This window comes from Procambarus clarkii, chromosome 34 (genome assembly GCF_040958095.1).
Source record: "Procambarus clarkii isolate CNS0578487 chromosome 34, FALCON_Pclarkii_2.0, whole genome shotgun sequence".
Taxonomy (NCBI): domain Eukaryota; kingdom Metazoa; phylum Arthropoda; class Malacostraca; order Decapoda; family Cambaridae; genus Procambarus; species Procambarus clarkii.
Window position 1 is genome coordinate 1,693,241 of NC_091183.1, and position 27,327 is coordinate 1,720,567.

Here is a 27,327-nt window from a genome sequence, read left to right on the forward strand (position 1 = left end):
AAAAAGACTTGGGGGTTGATATCACGCCAGACCTGTCCCCTGCAGCCCATATCAAGAGGATAACATCAGTGGTATATTCTAGGCTGGCCAACATAAGAACGGCATTCAGAAACTTGTGTAAAGAATCCTTCAGAACTTTGTATACCGCATATGTCAGGCCAATCCTGGATTATGCAGCCCCAGCATGGAGTCCATATCTAGTCAAGGATAAAACTAAACTGGAAAAGGTTCAAAGGTTTGCCATCAGACTAGTACCCGAGCTGAGAGGTATGAGCTACGAGGAGAGACTACGGGAATTAAACCTCACTTCGCTGGAAGATAGAAGAGTTAGGGGGGACATGATCACCACATTCAAGATTCTCAAGGGAACTGATAGGGTAGATAAAGACAAGCTATTTAACACAAGGGGCACACGCACAAGGGGACACAGGTGGAAACTGAGCGCCCAAATGAACCACAGAGATATTAGAAAGACCTATTTTAGTGTCAGAGTGGTTGACAAATGGAATGCATTATGAGGTGATGTGGTGGAGGCTGACTCCATACACAGTTTCAAGTATAGATATGATAGAGCCCAATAGGCTCAGGAATCTGTACCTGTTGATTGACGGTTGAGAGGCGGGACCAAAGAGCCAGAGCTCAACCCCCACAAACACAACTAGGTGAGTACAACTAGGTGAGTACACACACACGAGACTGCTGTTCAAACTCGAGAGGCAGGCGGGGGTGGGGGGAAAGGTCCTAGCATGGATAAGGAACCACCTAACAGGAAGGAGCCAAAGAGTTACGGTAAGGGGCAAGAAGTCGGACTGGCGAACAGTAACGAGTGGAGACCCACAAGGATCGGTGCTGGAACCAATTCTATTTCTTGTATATGTTAACGACATGTTTACAGGCGTAGAGTCCTACATGTCGATGTTTGCGGATGACGCAAAGTTGATGAGAAGAGTTGTGACAGATGAGGATTGCAGGAGCCTCCAAGAGGACCTGAACAGGTTGCAGAGATTGTCAGAGAAATGGCTACTGGAGTTCAACATGAACAAATGTAAAGTTATGGAAATGGGACTAGGAGATAGGAGACCAAAGGGACAGTACATAATGAAGAGGAACTGCCTACCTGTGACTATGCGAGAAAGAGACCTGGGGGTGGACGTAACACCTAATCTAATCTATCTCCTGAAGCACATATAAATAGGATAACGACAGCAGCGTACTCTACACTGGCAAAAGTTAGAACATCATTCAGAAACCTAAGTTGGCATTTAGGGCGCTTTACACTGCCTACGTGAGGCCAGTCTCAGAGTATACTGCCTCATCATGGAGTCCGTGATGTTACGAGGGATGGGGTATGAGGAGCGTCTGAAGGAACTGCATGTGCCTTACGACACTAGAAAGAAGGGAGAAGGGGGAAATGATAGGAACGTATAAAATACTCAGGGGGGATTGACAGAGTGAACATAGACGAAATGTTCACACGGAATAGTAACAGAACGAGGGGACATGGGTGGAAGCTTGAAACTCAGATGTGTCACAGAGATGTTAGGAAGCTTTCTTTTAGCGTGAGAGTAGTGGGAAAAAGGAATGCATTTAAGGAGCAGGTTGTGGAAGCAAATACTATCCATAATTTTAAAACTAGGTATGATAGGGAAATAGGACCGGAGTCATTAATGTAAACAACGGATGCTCGAAAGGCGGGATCCAAGAGTCAATGCTCGATCCTGCAGGCATAATTAGGTGAGTACACACACACACACACACACACACACACACACACACACACAGAAAGCAGCCCGTAGCAGCTGTCTAACTCCCAGGTACCTATTTACTGCTAGGTAACAGGTGCATCAGAGTGAAGGAAAACCTGCCCATTTGTTTTTCCCGCGGTGCCGGGGATCGAACCCCGGTCCCCAAGTCCAGGAGTCTAGAGCACTGTCCACTCAGTAACCACCCACTATCAGTGTGTGTGTGTACTTACCTAATTGTACTTCCCTAATTGTGCTTGCAGAGGTTGAGCTCTGGCTCTTTGGTCCCGCCTCTCAACCGTCAATCAACAGGTGTACAGGTTCCTGAGCCTATTGGGTTCTATCATATCTACACTTGAAGCTGTGTATGGAGTCAGCCTCCACCACATCACTTCCTCATGCATTCCATTTGTCTATTACTCTGACACTGAAAAAAATCTTTCTCTATGGCTCATTTGGGCACTCAATTTCCACCTATGTCCCCTAGTGCGTGTGCCCCTTGTGTTGAAAAGTTTGTCTTTATCTACCCCTATCAATTCCTCTGAGAATTTTGTATGTGGTGATCATGTCCCCTCTAACTCTTCTGTCTCCCAGTGACGTGAGGTTTAATTCCCGTAGTCTCTCCTCGTAGCTCGTACCCCTCAGTTCTGGTACTAGTCTGGTGGCAAACCTTTGAACCTTTTTCAGTTTAGTCTTATCCTTGACTAGATATGGACTCCATGCTGGAGCTGCATACTCCAGGATTGGACTGACATATGTGGTATATAATGTTCTGAAAGATTCCTTACACAAGTTTCTAAAGGCCGTTCTTATGTTAGCCAATCTGGCATATGCCTCCTGATATGAGCTTCAGGGGACAGGTCTGGCGTGATGTCAACCCCCAGGTCTTTCTCTCTGACTCTTGCAGGATTTCATCTCCCAAATCATAACTTGTATCTGGTCTCCTGCTCCCTACCCCTATCTTCATTACATTACATTTGCTTGGGTTAAACTCTAACAACCATTTGTTCGACCATTCCTGCAGCCTGTCCAGGTCTTCTTGAATCCTCAAGCTGTCCTCCTCTGTCTTAATCCTTCTCATAATTTTAGCATTGTCAGCAAACATTGAGAGAAATGAGTTTATACCTTCCGGGAGATGATTTACGTATATCAGAAACAGGATAGGACCGAGTACAGCCTCAGAATGATTCACGAACTGTTGCAAAAGCCTTCTTAGTTCGTCACTGTATTCGGTCCCCCTAAAGTGTTAGTTTCTGACCGAGGTCAGGAATTTAATGGGAATATTTTTAGAGAAGTATGTAAAATTGTAGAAACCACTTCAGCATTCACTACGGCTTATCACCCTCAGGCTACTGGCATGACAGAACGGACGAACCGGTCAGTTAAAGATATGCTTGCAATTCTTGCAGAGCATGATGCGAACGCCTGGGACGAACAACTCCCCTATGTCCACTGGCTCTGAACACTGCCATCCATCAGTCCATTAACACCCAACCCCTTCTGCTGTTCACAGGTCATTCATGTTCGTCAGGTCTGCTAAACAGACATAATATTGCATATGGGGAAGACTACCCATCAGAAGTTTTAAATAAGATGAAAAACGCATGGAGAATTGCAGCCAGGGCTTCCAAGACAGCACGAGACCGCTATGCTCAGCATTATGACAAGAAGGTACGACCTCTTGAGTTGAAAGTCGGGAGTCTTGTGTTGAGAGTTAATAAGGCGGCTCCTGCCAATCAGAGTAGGAAACTTGCACCTAGATGGCGGGGCCCTTACCGAGTAATTGAAAGAAAAGGTCCGGTTAATTTTGTTATTAAAGGTATTTTTGAAGACCAACTTGAGAGAACGATTCATATTAATAAGTTAAAACCTTATCACGCGATGGAGGAACTAGAGCTGCCTTCAGCAAGTCTAATTCCTGACCTGTCTAATGATCCAAGTGCTGAGTCAGATGATGAGGATGACCTCCTGTCAGATCTCATCAGTAGTCAAGTTCAATCTTGTCACCCCATGGTAACAAGGTCGCGAGCGGTACAGTAAATTGGTAATGATCTCCCCGAGTCAGGTTTAGTAACAATCATATAATTATCCTGTAGAGGCAATGGTGTGTATTTACTGATGTGCATGACTCAGGTAGCATACTTGCTTTGTTCTGGGGTTTCCAACTTCCTATACCTCAGAGTAATATCCATGCTTCCGCCATTTGTTGTTGACTGTCTTTATCAGGTTATCTTGAGATTCTTGAGGTTATCTTGAGATGATTTCGGGGCTTTAGTGTCCCCGCGGCCCGGTCCTCGACCAGGTCTCCACCCCCAGGAAGCAGCCCGTGACAGCTGGCTAACACCCAGGTACCTATTTTACTGCTAGGTAACAGGGGCATAGGGTGAAAGAAACTCTGCCCATTGTTTCTCGCCGGCGCCTGGGATCGAACCCAGGACCACAGGATCACAAGTCAGGTCGGATGGTACACCAGTTCCAGCCTCCCAGTGACACGAGAACCAAGGACCGAGATCAGCAGGTCTGGGGATGACCCACCTGGCTGATAAGATCGGGGTCTGAGGCACGTTACATAAAGTCCTCCCCCTTGTACCCGGTAACTCGTCAATTGGTTATCCGGAAGGGGTGACTGGCGTACAGTCACCCGGCCGACACCTCACGTCACTAACGAGGTTGTCCCAGTCCAGCCATGCTGTCTTCACGGAGCAGAGTCCAGTCACCATCACAGCCGTGGGCAAGCTGTCTCAAGGTCACCAACCAAGCCCACCAGCCGCGTAGTCAAGACTGCGGGAAAACCGGAAGTGGAAGACGAGTGGTCTACGAAGAAGAACGCTAATTGCAACGACTTGTCAGCTCTATCAAAACCTGCGGTTGCGTCGTCTGTGGAAACCAAGATGTAACGCGGTGGTCCCGGGTACGACCAGCACTACCCCTACAGAGTGCTACTGAATCGCCAGATGAGGTACAACCATGTACCTCGGCCCAAGCTCAGCTGCACGAGGGGTGGCACGGAAGGTGTACCGGCCCAGTAGTACCGGGATAACAAGTAAACGCCGGTAAATGACGTCGCCCAGGAGCTGAGGCAGGGCCCACCTGTCCCGTCACCATGCCATCCTCTTCAACGCCACTGGAACCTCACTACCAACGCGAGACATCGTGACACGTCGAAGCTGTGCTCTACTGTGGCAGCCATGGTTAACAACAATCCATCAAGACTGTATGGGGAGCGATAAGAAGAAGTGAACCCGGGTTCCTGTTAGCGGGGTCCACCTGAGCTGACAGCCGCCAGCTGTCAGCTGTCACTCAAGTCAGGTGCGGGTAGTACGAGGCCCCGCTGTACTGTCCGTAGTTGGCCGGGGCCGGAAATGGGACTTCCAGACGACCAGGATCTTCAAGCAACATGAGGTAGTCGCCGGAATCTACAGCAACAAAATGTCACCAGGAAAGAACTATAGAACTTCTTTATTGAAAAGTTTCTTTTATAAAAATAAATGATATTAATTTAATAAACGGTGTTAACTCAGAACAATTAGTTCAACATTTAATTTTTCATGTGATAAGTAAAGCACCTATACCCTTCGTAAAGTTATCTGGACCAGTATTAAATGGTGAAAACTAGACTAGTGGAATAGAGAAAGTAATCTAGAAAGTGAACATCTAGAAAATTGTTACTGGAAAATTACCCTGTCTCTAGATAAGTTGTAGGAGTGAACTGGTTTGAGAACCATCTAGTAGAGTCTCTAGAAACGTTGAGCAGTGGGGAACTTCATCTAGATTTTTCTAGATCCTAGATACTGATAATTATAAAAAAAAACATATTTTTTTTTTGTGGTCTACTGAACAATAAGGGTGTTGTACACAGTCTGACAAATGTGTTCACCCGCTGTTGTTGTGGACTTGAGTATGAACTCTGGGATATTAGGAGGTTGAGGAACTCATATCCAGTGTGTTGTTGTTGTTGGTTATGAGACATGTCTGTGGACATTGAATTTTGTTTTTGAATAAAAAATATTTTTGTGTATTTGCTTTAGATTTTAAGGATGTGGATACGCTGTGGTGGGCAGTCGCCACAGGTGTGGAGTGGAACACGAGGACCCGGAAGGGTAGTGTTCTCTATTAGATTTTTCGTTGAATTTTTTAATGACAATGATTTTTTTTAATGTTTCTATGTGATGTGCTGTGATGTGTTTGATCTTTATTCCAGGTGGAATATTGGGATAGCTGAAGGCTATCGGATGATTTTAGCTAGTTGTTCGGGGTTTTAATTTTTCCAGTTATTTGTTACTATATCAAGACAGGTATAGGATCTTTTATCTTCCAGGTAGTTGGAAGGGTGCAGGGGTGCATCCAAGTGGACAGCCAGGATTATAGGGACGGTCTCTGTCCTTATGTTTTATGTATTATTACTGTTGTGTTGATAGGTATGCATACATGCTGGGACACACCTTTTGGGGGTGCCATTATTGTTGTTGGAGGATTGTATATAATTAGTTAGGATTAGATAATTTCTTTTGTTTTGAGGCATTGGGTTATTATAGTGTTGGGTTAAATATGTTGTTTTTGGAGTTAATGGTTATGGTAGGGCAGGATTTCCGGGTAAGAAAAGTGTGCTTTAAATTTCTTTACACACAAATTTCTTAATTTCCGAGGAGGGGGAGTTGTAATGATCTGGGGCTCAGATCATTCGTTCTCCCCTCTCCCCTCCTTCCTTCTCCTTTTCTCCCCTTTTCTCCCCTCCCCTGGCCCGTCATTCGTCTCCTCTTCTCCCCCCCCCCATTGCCCATTTGTCAAGGGCCAAGAGGTTGACCTGAGGGTGGTCTTGCAGCTGGCCCTCGTGGTACCTTTGGCTTCCCCACTCAACTCTCCCCTCTCAGATTTCCCTCTCCATCCTCCTCTCAATTCCCTCTCTTCCCCTCTCACCGGTTCCTTCCTCATACCAGGCGAGTCAAATGTCCCTACTCTTTATCTTGGAGGAGACAGGCTTGAACATAATTTATCAGTTGTAAACATTGCTCGGAGGTGCACTATAGAAGCGCCTTGTTCCCTTCGAAAAGCTGGAGAGAGCTGACTCGATCTTCAAGAATTTCATGTATCCTTCCACGGCAGATCATGAAAGGTGATTGGCAGTAGATAAGTGCCAAGTCCTTATTGGCCCTAGAGAGCCAACCTCAGGCCTAGTGTTAAATAGTTGGCCATTGCCAAAATAATGGGTGGAACCCTGGGGCTGTATTAGATGGTGGGAGGAGCAATCCTTTCCACCGGTAAGCTGGTAAAACTAAATTTTGGCAGTGTGTCTTGGGAGTGTGTTGGGAATAGGGACTCGGGCCCGCATCCAAAGGGGCTGAGGGCAGCAATCAACATCTTGGCCTCAGTGCGGTTTTAAGGTATTGTGCACTTGAGTATTAATGTCCCTGGTAGATATCCACTTTGCCTCTGTAGGTCATAGAGTAGGGTATATGTTCATTTGATTTCAATATATGTGTTAAATTTATTTAATTTAAATAAAGTATTAAATCGGTTTTGATTGATTATTAATCTCGGTCCCTTCTGTTATTAAAGTTGCAGTTTCTCTTGCGTTATATATATGTGGTATTTGGAAACCCCATGTTCTCCTCCATTTAATAGATATTAAAGTTGCCCTTGGATTTAAATAAGCAAAGTAAATTATACAAACTAATTCCTAAAATTTATTACTGAAGTTCCTATTACCCGGGAGTCCCATGTTTACTGATACCTTGCCTTCCTGGGGGATCGGTGATAGACACATTCAGGTATGGTTGATCGGGAAGGTGGTGGCAGTGATTTAATGGTTTTTCAATGTTAGTTATAAATTGATAACCCCTATTCTTGTGGTGTCCCCCTGTTTAATATTCAGCTTATATTCGTGGCAGTCCAGTGAGGGGTCATACTGGACTGTAACAGTGTTAAGCTGGGGTATTGAGTGAAGAAGAAGGAGGGAAGGAAAGATTCTTTGAAGCCAGATTTAGGGGTATTACACTCACAACATAATAGTCCTGTGGGAACACTGCATTTGCTGTGGTTTTCGTTAGCTTTGTTTCTGTTAATGCTATTATGTCTGGGTTTTCTTCAAGTACCCAATCTCCAAGTTCATTGGTTTTATTTGTAATCCCATCTATGTTAGTGTACACTGCCATGAGACTCCCTTTCTTCTGTCTCTTCTCATGTTCCCTTCTTGGTGAGTGTTCTACTGATGGGGGAAGCTGTTCCATGGGTGTGAGGATTTGTGGGGCGGATAACAGGGTCTCAGAGGATACTGTAGTGAGGGATGAAAGGGAGACAGGGAAGGTTTGGGATGAAGGTACACACATTTACTATGTACTCACCTAGTTGTACTCACCTAGTTGTACTCACCTAGTTGTACTCACCTAGTTGTGTTTGCGGGGGTTGAGCTCTGGCTCTTTGGTCCCGCCTCTCAACCGTCAATCAACAAGTGTACAGATTCCTGGGCCTATTGGGCTCTATCATATCTACACTTGAAACTGTGTATGGAGTCAGCCTCCACCACATCACTTCCTAATGCATTCCATTTGTCAACCACTCTGACACTAAAAAAGTTCTTTCTAATATCTCTGTGGTTCATTTCGGCGCTCAGTTTCCACCTGTGTTCCCTTGTGCGTGTGCCCCCTTGTGTTGAATAGCCTGTCTTTATCTACCTATCAATTCCCTTTAGAATCTTGAATGTCGTGATCATGTCCCCCCTAACTCTTCTGTCTTCCAGCGAAGTGAGGTTTAATTCCCGTAGTCTTTCCTCGTAGCTCATACCTCTCAGCTCGGGTACTAGTCTGGTGGCAAACCTTTGAACCTTTTCCAGTTTAGTCTTATCCTTGACTAGATATGGACTCCATGTTGGGGCTGCATACTCCAGGATTGGCCTGACATATGTGGTATACAAAGTTCTGAAGGATTCTTTACACAAGTTTCTGAATTCCGTTCGTATGTTGGCCAGCCTTGCATATGCCGCTGATGTTATCCTCTTGATATGGGCTGCAGGAGATAGGTCTGGTGTGATATCAACTCCCAAGTCTTTTTTTTTCTCTGACTCCTGAAGAATTTCCTCTCCAAGATGATACCTGGTATCTGGCCCTCCTGCTCCCTACACCTATCTTCATTACATTACATTTGGTTGGGTTAAACTCTAACAACCATTTGTTTGACCATTCCTTCAGTTTGTCTAGGTCTTCTTGAAGCCTCAAACAGTCCTCTTCTGTCTTAATCCTTCTCATAATTTTGGCATCGTCAGTAAACATTGAGAGAAATGAATCTATACCCTCCAGATCATTTACATTTATCAGAAACAAGATAGGACCGAGAACAGAGCCCTGTGGGACTCCACAGGTGACTTCACGCCAATCTGAGGTCTCACCCCTCACCGTAACTCTCTGCTTCCTATTGTTTAGGTACTCCCTTATCCACTGGAGCACCTTACCAGCTACACCTGCCTATCTCTCCAGCTTATATACCAGCCTCTTATGCGGAACTGTGTCAAAGGCTTTCCGACAATCCAAGAAAATGCAGTCCGCCCAGCCCTCTCTATCTAGCTTAATATTTGTCACCTGGTCGTAGAATTCTATTAAGCCTGTCAGGCAAGATTTACCCTCCCTGAACCCATGTTGGCGATTTGTCACGAAGTCCCTTCTCTCCAGATGTGCTACCAGGTTTTTTCTCACGATCTTCTCCATGACCTTGCATGGTATACAAGTTAAGGACACTGGCCAGTAGTTCAGTGCCTCTTGCCTGTCGCCCTTTTTGTATATTGGGACCACATTCGCCGTCTTCCATATTTCTGGTAGGTCTCCCGTCTCCAGTGACCTTTTATACACTATGGAGAGTGGCAAGCAAATGTGTGTGTCTGTGTTTATAAGTGTGTATGTGTTTATGTGTAGTGGGTGAATGTGTTTGTGTAATGGGTGTGTATGTGGGGTGTGTATGTGGGGGGTCTAGGGAGGGATATGAGAGGGAGAGGAGAGAGAGAGAGAGAGGGGGGGGGAGTGAGTGTGAGTTCTTGTGTGCGTGCGTGTGCGCGCGTGGGTATGCGCTCGTGAGTGTGTTTGAGTGTTTATATGTATGTGTTTGTTGTGTATGTGTGTTTGTGTGTGCGTACTCAGCTAGTTGTACCCACCTAGTTGTGTTTGCAGGGGTTGAGCTCTGCCTCTTTGGTCCCGCTTCTGAACTGTCAATCAACTGGTGTACAAGTTCCTGAGCCTACTGGGCTCAATCATATCTAGATTTAAAACTGTGTATGGAGTCAGCCTCCACCACATCACTGCCGAATGCATTCCATCTGTTAACTACTCTGACACTGAAAAAGTTCTTTCTATCGTCCCTGTGGCTCATTTGGGTACTCAGTTTCCACCTGTGTCCCCTCGTTTGCATACTACTCGTGTTAAACAGTTTATCTTTATCTATCCCTGTCAATTCCTCTCAGAATTTTGTACGGAGTGATCATGTCTCCCCTTACTCTTCTGTCTTCCAGTGTGGTGAGGTGCATTTCTCGCTGTCTTTCTTCGTACCTCATGTCTCTTAGTTCTGGGACTAGTCTAGTGGCATATCTCTGAACTTTTTTAAGCTTTGCCTTGTGCTTAACAAGGTACGGGCTCCATGCTGGGGCTGCATACTCCAAGATTGGTCTTACATATGTGGTAAACAAGGTTCTGAATGATTCCTTACACAGGTTCCTGAAGGCTGTTCTGATGTTAGCCAGCCTCGCATATGTCACAGATGTTATTCTTTTGATGTGGGCTTCAGGAGACAGGGTTGGTGTGATATCAACTCCTAGATCCTTCTCTCTGTCCGTTTCATGAAGGACTTCATTTCCCATTCTGTATCCTGTGTCTGGCCTCCTGTTTCCACTGCCTAGTTTCATTACCTTACATTTACTTGGGTTGAATTTTAGTAGCCATTTGTTGGACCATTTATGCAGTCTGTCTAGGTCATCTTGTTGTCTCATACTGTCTTCCTCCGTCTTAATCCTCCTCATAATTTTTGCATCATCAGCAAACAATGAGAGGAACTATTCTATACCATCTGGATGATCACTTACATATATAAGAAACAGTATGGGTCCAAGGACTGAACCCTGCGGGACCCCACTGGTGACGTTTCGCAAATCTGAGAACTCACTGTCTTCTCTTATATACTTCCTTATCCAATGGAGTACCTTCCATTTCACTCCTGCCTGCATATCCAGCTTTTGCACTAGTCTCTGGTGTGGCACTGTGTCAAAGGCTTTCTGACAATCCAAAAATATGTAGTCTGCCCACACCTCTCATGCTTGCCTGATTCTTGTTGCCTGATCGTAGAATTCAATTAATTCTGTGAGGCATAACTTGCCATCCCTGAAACCATGTTGGTGTTATGACACAAAGTTCCTTTGCTCCAGATGTTCGACTAGCTTTTTACGCACAATTTTCACTATTAGCTTGCATGGTATGCAAGTTAGGGATAATGGCCTGTAGTTCAGTGCCTCCTGTCTATCCCCTTTCTTGTATATCGGGACTACGTTAGCTGCTTTCCAAATTTCTGGCAGTTCCCCTGTTGCCAGTGATTTGTTATACACTATGGAGAGTGGCAAGCACAGTTCTTCTGCTCCTACCTTTAGTATCCAAGGGAAGATTCCATCTGGGCCTATAGTCTTTGTCACATCCAACTTTAGTAAACACTTCCTTACTTCCCCGCTAGTAATCTCAAACTTTTCCAACTCTGTGTGTGTGCGTGTATGTGTGTCTGTGTCATAACTTACATGTATTCTATATATTCTTACTGATATGAGACATATATTAGTCTTACTGCTGTGAACTGGGGTGGGGATACGAACCCTTGACAATGAGGAGGACAGGTCTAGTGATCTTGGGGTCAGAGTTCACCTGACACTCGTACCATCCACCATCTCCAGGCTGAGCAAACTTGATGTGCAGCGTCCACTCCTCTGTGTTGGCTGGGTGCAACACCTGTGGTGTGTTAATTAATAATTATAATAATAATAATAATAGTAATATTAATAACAATAACAGTAATACTTAAAACAATGCCATACATCAGCCCATCCTGTGTTAACATTTACACAGTAGACAATTAGACAGTGGTATTCAATGTGGACAAACCAGAAAATGTTTTGTACTTATGTTGCTAATTAAACTTATCCTAGGCCTAATATCGCTATCCTAGGCCTAATATAGAATATAAGTGCTACATTAACCTGCTTGATGGGGTTCTGGGAGTTCTTCCAATCCTCCAAGCCCGGCCCAAGACCAGGCTTGACTTGTGAGAGTTTGGTCCACCAGGCTGTTGCTTGGAGCGGCCCGCAGGCCCACATACCCACCACAGCCCGGTTGGTCCGGCACTCCTTGGTGGAAACTGTCTAGTTTCCTCTTGAAGATGTCCACGGTTGTTCCGGCAATATTTCTTATGCTCGCTGGGAGGGTGTTGAACAACCGTTGACCTCTGATGTTTATACAGTGTTCTCTGATTGTGTCTATGGCACCCATGCTCTTCACTGGTTCTATTCTGCATTTTCTTCCATATCTCCCATTTGGGACCTGGCCTTCCAGTATTTTCCATGTGTATATTATTTGCTATATCTCTCGTCTCCTCTCTAGTGAGTACATTTGGAGAGCTTTGAGACGATCCCAATAATTTAGGTGCTTTATCTCGTCTATGCGTGCCGTATATGTTCTCTGTATTCCCTCTATTTCAGCAATCTCTCCTGCTCTGAAGGGGGAAGTGAGTACTGAACAGTACTAAAAACATGTTACATTAGGCCTAATACACGCTATTTGAGGCCTAGCATGGAATAATGTGCTATACTACTGGGTGACAGCCGTGCTGACAGCCTACTAATCAGGCCTACCGTACACCCTGACCGTACACCCTGACCGTACACCCTGACCGTACACCCTGACCGTACACCCTGACCGTACACCCTGACCGTACACCCTGACCGTACACCCTGACCGTACACCCTGACCGTACACCATGACCATACACCCTGACCGTACACCCTGACCGTACACCCTGACCGTACACCCTGACCGTACACCCTGACCGTACACCATGACCGTACACCCTGACCGTACACCCTGACCGTACACCCTGACCGTACACCCTGACCGTACACCCTGACCGTACACCCTGACCGTACACCCTGACCGAACACCCTGACCGTACACCCTGACCGTACACCCTGACCGTACACCCTGACCGTACACCCTGACCGTACACCCTGACCGTACACCCTGACCGTACACCCTGACCGTACACCCTGACCGTACACCCTGACCGTACACCCTGACCGTACACCCTGACCGTACACCCTGACAGTACACCCTGACCGTACACCCTGACCGTACACCCTGACCGTACACCCTGACAGTACACCCTGACCGTACACCATGACCGTACACCCTGACCGTACACCCTGACCGTACACCCTGACCGTACACCCTGACCGTACACCCTGACCGTACACCCTGACCGTACACCCTGACCGTACACCATGACCGTACACCCTGACCGTACACCCTGACCGTACACCCTGACCGTACACCCTGACCGTACACCCTGACCGTACACCATGACCATACACCCTGACCATACACCATGACTGTACACCCTGACTGTACACCCTGACCGTACACCCTGACTGTACACCATGACCGTACACCATGACTGTACACCATGACCATACACCCTGACTGTACACCATGACTGTACACCATGACTGTACACCATGACTGTACACCATGACTGTACACCATGACTGTACACCATGACTGTACACCATGACCATACACCATGATCGTACACCATGACTGTACACCATGACTGTACACCCTGACTGTACACCATGACTGTACACCATGACTGTACACCATGACTGTACACCCTGTCTGTACAGCATGACTGTACACCCTGACTGTACACCCTGACTGTACACCATGACTGTACACCCTGACTGTACACCCTGACTGTACATCATGACTGTACACCATGACTGTACACCCTGACTGTACACCCTGACTGTACACCATGACTGTACACCTTGACTGTATACCATGACTGTACACCCTGACTGTACACCATGACTGTACACCCTGACTGTACACCCTGACTGTACACCATGACTGTACACCCTGACTGTACACCCTGACTGTACACGATGACTGTACATCATGACTGTACACCCTGACTGTACACCCTGACTGTACATCCTGACTGTACACCCTGACTGTACACCAAGACTGTGCACCCTGACTGTACATCCTGACTGTACACCCTGACTGTACACCATGATTGTACATCCTGACTTTACACTCTGACTGACCCTGACTGTACATCCTGACTGTACACCCTGACTGTACACCATGACTGTACACCCTGACTGTACACCCTGACTGTACACCATGACTGTACACCCTGACTGTACACCCTGATTGTACATCCTGACTGTACACCCTGACTGTACACCATGACTGTACACCCTGACTGTACACCCTGACTGTGCACAATGACTGTACACCCTGCCTCTACACCCTGACTGTGCACAATGACTGTACACCCTGACTGTACACCATGACTGTACACCCTGACTGTACACCCTGACTGTACACCCTGACTGTACACCCTGATTGTATAACATGACAGTACTCCCTGACTGTACACCATGACTGTACACCATGACTGTACACCATGACTGTACACCATGACTGTATACCATGACTGTACACCATGACTGTACACATTGACTGTACACCCTGACTGTATACCATGACTGTACTCCCTGACTGTACACCATGACTGTACACCATGACTGTACACCATGACTGTACACCATGACTGTACTGTACTGTACATCCTGACTGCACATCCTGACCGTACACCATGATCATACACCCTGACTGTACATCCTGACTGTACACCATGACTGTACACCATGACAGTACACCCTGACTGTACACCCTGACTGTACACCATGACTGTACGCCATGACTGTAAACCATGACCATAAACCATGACTGTACACCATGACTGTACACTATGACTGTACACCCTGACTGTACACCATGACTGTACACCATGTCCATACACCATGACTATACACCCTGACTGTACACCCTGACTGTACACCCTGACTGTATACCATGACTGTACTCCCTGACTGTACACCATGACTGTACACCATGACTGTACACCATGACTGTATACCATGACTGTACACCATGACTGTATACCATGACTGTACACCATGACTGTACACCATGACTGTACACCCTGACTGTACACCCTGACTGTATACCATGACTGTATACCATGACTGTACACCATGACTGTACACCATGACTGTATACCATGACTGTACACCATGACTGTACACAATGACTGTACACCCTGACTGTACACCATGACCATACACCCTGACCATACACCATGACCATACACCATGACCATACACCATGACAATACACCATGACCATACACCATGACTGTACACCATGACCATACACCATGACCATACACCATGACCATACACCATGACCATACACCATGACTGTACACCATGACCATACACCATGACCATACACCATGACCATACACCATGACCATACACCCTGACTGTACACCATGACCATGACCATACACCATGACCATACACCCTGACTGTACACCATGACCATACACCATGACCATACACCATGACCATACACCCTGACCGTACACCATGACCATACACCCGGACTGTACACCATGACCATACACCATGACCATACACCATGACCATACATCATGACCATACACCCTGACTGTACACCATGACCATACACCCTGACTGTACACCCTGACTGTACACCCTGACTGTACACCCTGACCGTACACCATGACCATACACCATGACCATACACCATGACCATACACCATGACCGTACACCATGACCATACACCCTGACTGTACAGCATGACCATACACAATGACCGTACACCATGACCATACACCATGACCATACACCATGTCTGTACACCATGACCATACACCATGACCATACACCATGACCATACACCCTGACTGTACACCATGACCATACACCCTGACTGTACACCATGACCATACACCCTGACTGTACACCATGACCATACACCCTGACTGTACACCATGACCATACACAATGACCAATCACCCTGACTGTACACCATGACCATACACAATGACCGTACACCATGACCATACACCATGACCATACACCATGACTGTACACCATGACCATACATCATGACCATACACCATGACCATACACCCTGACTGTACACCATGACCATACACCCTGACTGTACACCATGACCATACACCCTGACTGTACACCATGACCATACACCCTGACTGTACACCATGACCATACACCATGATCGTACACCATGACCATACACTATGACCATACACCATGACCATACACCATGACCATACACTATGACCATACACCATGACCATACACCATGACCATACACCCTGACTGTACACCATGACCATACACCATGACCGTACACCATGATCATAAACCATGACCATACACCCTGACTGTACACCATGACCATACACCATGACCGTACACCATGACCATACACCATGACCATACAGCACCATGACTGTACACCATGACCATACACCATGACCATACACCATGACAATACACCCTGACTGTACACCATGACCATACACCATGACCATACACCATGACCATACACCCTGACCGTACACCCTGACCGTACACCATGACCATACACCATGACCATACACCATGATCATACACCATGACCATACACCATGACCATACACCATGACCATACACCATGACCATACACTATGACCATACACCATGACAATACACCCTGACTGTACACCATGACCATACACCCTGATTGTACACCATGACCATACACCATGACCGTACACCATGACCATACACCATGACCATACAACATGACCATACAACATGACCATACACCATGACCATACACCATGACCATACACCATGACCATACACCATGACCATACAACATGACCATACACCATGACCATACACCATGACCATACACCCTGACTGTACACCATGACCATACACCATGACCATACACCCTGACTGTACACCATGACCATACACCATGACCATACACCATGACCATATACCCTGACTGTACACCATGACCATACACCATGACCATACACCATGACCATATACCCTGACTGTACACCATGACCATACACCATGACTGTACACCATGACCATACACCATGACCATACACCATGACCATATACCCTGACTGTACACCATGACCATACACCCTGACTGTACACCATGATCGTACACCATGACCATACACCATGACCATACACCATGACCATACACCATGACTGTACACTATGACCATACACCATGACCATACACCATGACTGTACACTATGACCATATACCATGACCTTACACCCTGACTGTACACCATGACCATACACCCTGACTTTACACCATGACCATACACCATGACCATACACTATGACTGTACACCATGACCATACACCATGACCATACACCACGACTGTACACCATGACCATATACCATGACCGTACACCATGACCATACACCATGACCATACACCATGACTGTACACCATGACCATACACCATGACCATACACCATGACCATACATAATGACCATACACCATGACCATACACCCTGACTGTACACCATGACCATACACCATGTCTGTACACCATGACCATACACCATGACTGTACACCATGACCATACATCATAACCATACACCATGACCATACACCATGACCATACACCATGATCATACACCATGACCATACACCATGACCATACACTATGACCATACACCATGACCATACACTATGACCATACACCATGACAATACACCCTGACTGTACACCATGACCATACACCATGACCATACACCCTGACTGTACACCATGACCATACACCCTGACTGTACACCATGACCATACACCCTGACTGTACACCATGACCATACACCCTGACTGTACACCATGACCATACACCCTGACTGTACACCCTGACTGTACACCCTGACTGTACACCCTGACCGTACACCATGAGCATACACCATGACCATACACCATGACCATACACCATGACCGTACACCATGACCATACACCCTGACTGTACAGCATGACCATACACAATGACCGTACACCATGACCATACACCATGACCATACACCATGACTGTACACCATGACCATACACCCTGACTGTACACCATGACCATACACCCTGACTGTACACCATGACCATACACCCTGACGTTACACCATGACCATACACCCTGACTGTACACCATGACCATACACCCTGACTGTACACCATGACCATACACCCTGACTGTACACCATGACCATTCACCCTGACTGTACACCATGACCATACACAATGACCGTACACCATGACCATACACCATGACCATACACCATGACCATACACCCTGACCATACACCATGACCATACACCCTGACTGTACACCATGACCATACACCATGACCGTACACCATGACCATACACCATGACTATACACCATGACCGTACACCATGACCGTACACCATGACCATACACCATGACCATACACCATGACCGTACACCATGACCATACACCATGACCATACACCATGACCGTACACCATGACCATACACCATGACCGTACACCATGACCATACACCATGACCATACACCCTGACTTTACACCATGACCATATACCATGACCATACACCATGACCATACACCATGATTATACACCATGACCATACACCATGACCGTACACCATGACTGTACACCATGACCATACACCATGACCATACACCATGACCATACACCATTACAATACACCCTGACTGTACACCATGACCATACACCCTGACTGTACACCATGACCATACACCATGACCGTACACCATGACCATACACCATGACCATACACCATGACCATACACCATGACCATACACCATGACCATACACCATGACTGTACACCATGACCATACACCATGACCATATACCATGACCATACACCATGACAATACACCCTGACTGTACACCATGACCATACACCCTGACTGTACAGCATGACCATACACCATGACCATACACCATGACCATACACCATGACTGTTCACCATGACCATACACCATGACCATACACCATGACAATACACCCTGACTGTACACCATGACCATACACCATGACCATACACCATGACCATACACCCTGACCATACACCATGACCATACACCATGACCATACACCATGACTGTACACCATGACCATACACTATGACCATACACCATGACCATACACCCTGACTGTACACCATGACCATACACCATGACCATACACCATGACCATACACCCTGACTGTACACCATGACCATACACCATGACTGTACACCATGACCGTACACCATGACCATACAACATGACCATACACCATGACCATACACCCTGATTGTACACCATGACCATACACCATGACCGTCCACCATGACCATACACCATGACCATACACCATGACCATACACCATGACCATACACCATGACCATACACCATGACCATACACCCTGACTGTACACCATGACCATACACCATGACCATACACCATGACCATACACCCTGACTGTACACCATGACCATACACCATGACTGTACACCATGACCGTACACCATGACCATACACCATGACCATACACCATGACCATACACCCTGATTGTACACCATGACCATACACCATGACTGTACACCATGACCATACACCATGACCATACACCATGACCATACACCATGACCATACACCATGACCATACACAATGACTGTAAACCATGACTGTAAACCATGACCATACAAATGACCATACACCCTGACTGTACACCATGACCATACACCATGACCATACACCATGACCATACACCATGACTGTACACCATGACCATACACCATGACCATACACCATGACCATACATCCTGACTGTACATAATGACCATACACCCTGACTGTACACCATGACCATACACCATGACCATACACCATGACCATACACCATGACTGTAAGCCATGACCATACACCATGACCATACACCATGACCATACACCCTGACTGTACACCATGACCATACACCATGACCATACACCATGACCATACACCCTGACTGTACACCATGACCATACACCCTGACTGTACACCATGACCGTACACCATGAGCATACACCATGACCATACACCATGACCATACACCATGACCGTACACCATGACCATACACCCTGACTGTACAGCATGACCATACACAATGACCGTACACCATGACCATACACCATGACCATACACCATGACTGTACACCATGACCATACACCCTGACTGTACACCATGACCATACACCCTGACTGTACACCATGACCATACACCCTGACTGTACACCATGACCATACACCCTGACTGTACACCATGACCATACACCCTGACTGTACACCATGACCATACACCCTGACTGTACACCATGACCATTCACCCTGACTGTACACCATGACCATACACAATGACCGTACACCATGACCATACACCATGACCATACACCATGACTGTACACTATGACCATACATCATGACCATACACCATGACCATACACCCTGACTGTACACCATGACCATACACCCTGACTGTACACCATGACCATACACCCTGACTGTACACCATGACCATACACCCTGACTGTACACCATGACCATACACCATGACCGTACACCATGACCATACACCATGACCATACACCATGACCATACACCATGACCATACACCCTGACTGTACACCATGACCATACACCATGACCGTACACCATGATCATACACCATGACCATACACCCTGACTGTACACCATGACCATACACCATGACCGTACACCATGACCATACACCATGACCATACACCATGACTGTACACCATGACCATACACCATGACCATACACCATGACAATACACCATGACCATACACCATGACCATACATCATGACCATACACCATGACCATACACTATGACCATACACCATGACCATACACCATGACCATACACCATGACAATACACCCTGACTGTGCACCATGACCATACACCCTGATTGTACACCATGACCATACACCATGACCGTACACCATGACCATACACCATGACCATACACCCTGACTGTACACCATGACCATACACCATGACCATACACCATGACCATACACCATGACCATACACCCTGACTGTACACCATGACCATACACCATGACCGTACACCATGATCATACACCATGACCATACACCCTGACTGTACACCATGACCATATACCATGACAATACACCCTGACTGTACACCATGACCATACACCATGACCATACACCCTGACTGTACACCATGACCATACACCCTGACTGTACACCATGACCATACACCCTGACTGTACACCATGACCATACACCCTGACTGTACACCATGACCATACACCCTGACTGTACACCCTGACTGTACACCCTGACTGTACACCCTGACCGTACACCATGAGCATACACCATGACCATACACCATGACCATACACCATGACCGTACACCATGACCATACACCCTGACTGTACAGCATGACCATACACAATGACCGTACACCATGACCATACACCATGACCATACACCATGACTGTACACCATGACCATACACCCTGACTGTACACCATGACCATACACCCTGACTGTACACCATGACCATACACCCTGACGTTACACCATGACCATACACCCTGACTGTACACCATGACCATACACCCTGACTGTACACCATGACCATACACCCTGACTGTACACCATGACCATTCACCCTGACTGTACACCATGACCATACACAATGACCGTACACCATGACCATACACCATGACCATACACCATGACCATACACCCTGACCATACACCATGACCATACACCCTGACTGTACACCATGACCATACACCATGACCGTACACCATGACCATACACCATGACTATACACCATGACCGTACACCATGACCGTACACCATGACCATACACCATGACCATACACCATGACCGTACACCATGACCATACACCATGACCATACACCATGACCGTACACCATGACCATACACCATGACCGTACACCATGACCATACACCATGACCATACACCCTGACTTTACACCATGACCATATACCATGACCATACACCATGACCATACACCATGATTATACACCATGACCATACACCATGACCGTACACCATGACTGTACACCATGACCATACACCATGACCATACACCATGACCATACACCATTACAATACACCCTGACTGTACACCATGACCATACACCCTGACTGTACACCATGACCATACACCATGACCGTACACCATGACCATACACCATGACCATACACCATGACCATACACCATGACCATACACCATGACCATACACCATGACTGTACACCATGACCATACACCATGACCATATACCATGACCATACACCATGACAATACACCCTGACTGTACACCATGACCATACACCCTGACTGTACAGCATGACCATACACCATGACCATACACCATGACCATACACCATGACTGTTCACCATGACCATACACCATGACCATACACCATGACAATACACCCTGACTGTACACCATGACCATACACCATGACCATACACCATGACCATACACCCTGACCATACACCATGACCATACACCATGACCATACACCATGACTGTACACCATGACCATACACTATGACCATACACCATGACCATACACCCTGACTGTACACCATGACCATACACCATGACCATACACCATGACCATACACCCTGACTGTACACCATGACCATACACCATGACTGTACACCATGACCGTACACCATGACCATACAACATGACCATACACCATGACCATACACCCTGATTGTACACCATGACCATACACCATGACCGTCCACCATGACCATACACCATGACCATACATCATGACCATACACCATGACCATACACCATGACCATACACCATGACCATACACCCTGACTGTACACCATGACCATACACCATGACCATACACCATGACCATACACCCTGACTGTACACCATGACCATACACCATGACTGTACACCATGACCGTACACCATGACCATACACCATGACCATACACCATGACCATACACCCTGATTGTACACCATGACCATACACCATGACTGTACACCATGACCATACACCATGACCATACACCATGACCATACACCATGACCATACACCATGACCATACACAATGACTGTAAACCATGACTGTAAACCATGACCATACAAATGACCATACACCCTGACTGTACACCATGACCATACACCATGACCATACACCATGACCATACACCATGACTGTACACCATGACCATACACCATGACCATACACCATGACCATACATCCTGACTGTACATAATGACCATACACCCTGACTGTACACCATGACCATACACCATGACCATACACCATGACCATACACCATGACTGTAAGCCATGACCATACACCATGACCATACACCATGACCATACACCCTGACTGTACACCATGACCATACACCATGACCATACACCATGACCATACACCCTGACTGTACACCATGACCATACACCCTGACTGTACACCATGACCGTACACCATGAGCATACACCATGACCATACACCATGACCTTACACCATGACCGTACACCATGACCATACACCCTGACTGTACAGCATGACCATACACAATGACCGTACACCATGACCATACACCATGACCATACACCATGACTGTACACCATGACCATACACCCTGACTGTACACCATGACCATACACCCTGACTGTACACCATGACCATACACCCTGACTGTACACCATGACCATACACCCTGACTGTACACCATGACCATACACCCTGACTGTACACCATGACCATACACCCTGACTGTACACCATGACCATTCACCCTGACTGTACACCATGACCATACACAATGACCGTACACCATGACCATACACCATGACCATACACCATGACTGTACACTATGACCATACATCATGACCATACACCATGACCATACACCCTGACTGTACACCATGACCATACACCCTGACTGTACACCATGACCATACACCCTGACTGTACACCATGACCATACACCCTGACTGTACACCATGACCATACACCATGACCGTACACCATGACCATACACCATGACCATACACCATGACCATACACCATGACCATACACCCTGACTGTACACCATGACCATACACCATGACCGTACACCATGATCATACACCATGACCATACACCCTGACTGTACACCATGACCATACACCATGACCGTACACCATGACCATACACCATGACCATACACCATGACTGTACACCATGACCATACACCATGACCATACACCATGACAATACACCATGACCATACACCATGACCATACATCATGACCATACACCATGACCATACACTATGACCATACACCATGACCATACACCATGACCATACACCATGACAATACACCCTGACTGTGCACCATGACCATACACCCTGATTGTACACCATGACCATACACCATGACCGTACACCATGACCATACACCATGACCATACACCCTGACTGTACACCATGACCATACACCATGACCATACACCATGACCATACACCATGACCATACACCCTGACTGTACACCATGACCATACACCATGACCGTACACCATGATCATACACCATGACCATACACCCTGACTGTACACCATGACCATATACCATGACCATACACCATGACCATACACCCTGACCGTACACCCTGACCGTACACCATGACCATACACCATGACCATACACCATGATCATACACCATGACCATACACCATGACCATACATCATGACCATACACCATGACCATACACTATGAACATACACCATGACCATTCACCATGACCATACACCATGACCATACACCCTGACTGTACACCATGACCATACACCATGACCATACACCCTGACTGTACACCATGACCATACACCATGACCATACACCATGACCATACACCCTGACTGTACACCATGACCATACACCATGACTATACACCATGACCATACACCCTGACTGTACACCATGACCATACACCATGACCATACACCATGACCATACACCCTGACTGTACACCATGACCATACACCATGACTGTACACCATGACCATACACCATGACCATACACCATGACCATATACCCTGACTGTACACCATGACCATACACCCTGACTGTACAACATGATCGTACACCATGACCATACACCATGACCATACACCATGACCATACACCATGACTGTACACTATGACCATACACCATGACCATACACCATGACCGTACACCATGACCATACACCATGACCATACACCATGACCATACACCATGACTGTACACTATGACCATATACCATGACCATACACCCTGACTGTACACCATGACCATACACCCTGACTGTACACCATGACCATACACCATGAGCGTACACCATGACCATACACCATGACCATACACCATGACTGTACACCATGACCATACACCATGACCATACACCATGACTGTACACCATGACCATACACCATGACCGTACACCATGACCATACACCATGACCATACACCATGACTGTACACCATGACCATACACCATGACCATACACCATGACCATACACCCTGACCATACACCATGACCATACACCCTGACTGTACACCATGACCATACACCATGACCGTACACCATGACCATACAAAATGACTATACACCATGACCGTACACCATGACCGTACACCATGACCATACACCATGACCATACACCATGACCGTACACCATGACCATACACCATGACCATACACCATGACCGTACACCATGACCATACACCATGACCGTACACCATGACCATACACCATGACCATACACCCTGACTTTACACCATGACCATATACCATGACCATACACCATGACCATACACCATGATTATACACCATGACCATACACCATGACCGTACACCATGACTGTACACCATGACCATACACCATGACCATACACCATGACCATACACCATTACAATACACCCTGACTGTACACCATGACCATACACCCTGACTGTACACCATGACCATACACCATGACCGTACACCATGACCATACACCATGACCATACACCATGACCATACACCATGACCATACACCATGACCATACACCATGACTGTACACCATGACCATACACCATGACCATATACCATGACCATACACCATGACAATACACCCTGACTGTACACCATGACCATACACCCTGACTGTACACCATGACCATACACCATGACCATACACCATGACCATACACCATGACTGTTCACCATGACCATACACCATGACCATACACCATGACAATACACCCTGACTGTACACCATGACCATACACCATGACCATACACCATGACCATACACCCTGACCATACACCATGACCATACACCATGACCATACACCATGACTGTACACCATGACCATACACTATGACCATACACCATGACCATACACCCTGACTGTACACCATGACCATACACCATGACCATACACCATGACCATACACCCTGACTGTACACCATGACCATACACCATGACTGTACACCATGACCGTACACCATGACCATATACCATGACCATACACCATGACAATACACCCTGACTGTACACCATGACCATACACCCTGACTGTACACCATGACCATACACCATGACCATACACCATGACCATACACCATGACTGTTCACCATGACCATACACCATGACCATACACCATGACAATACACCCTGACTGTACACCATGACCATACACCATGACCATACACCATGACCATACACCCTGACCATACACCATGACCATACACCATGACCATACACCATGACTGTACACCATGACCATACACTATGACCATACACCATGACCATACACCCTGATTGTACACCATGACCATACACCATGACCGTACACCATGACCATACACCATGACCATACACCATGACCATACACCATGACCATACACCATGACCATACACCATGACCATACACCCTGACTGTACACCATGACCATACACCATGATCATACACCATGACCATACACCCTGACTGTACACCATGACCATACACCATGACTGTACACCATGACCGTACACCATGACCATACACCATGACCATACACCATGACCATACACCCTGATTGTACACCATGACCATACACCATGACTGTACACCATGACCATACACCATGACCATACACCATGACCATACACCATGACCATACACCATGACCATACACAATGACTGTAAACCATGACTGTAAACCATGACCATACACCATGACCATACACCCTGACTGTACACCATGACCATA

The 27,327-nt window shown here is 46.6% G+C and overlaps 1 protein-coding gene across 1 annotated transcript in view; it reads right to left on the bottom strand.

The window, feature by feature from the left end:
• Positions 1-27,327, bottom strand: part of LOC123762189 (uncharacterized) — a 560,601-nt gene that overhangs the window by 82,988 nt on the left and 450,286 nt on the right. The window contains exon 5 of the mRNA XM_045748567.2: positions 11,575-11,707. Within this exon, the coding sequence (XP_045604523.2) occupies positions 11,575-11,707 (133 nt within the window). The remainder of the gene's footprint in view (positions 1-11,574; positions 11,708-27,327) is intronic.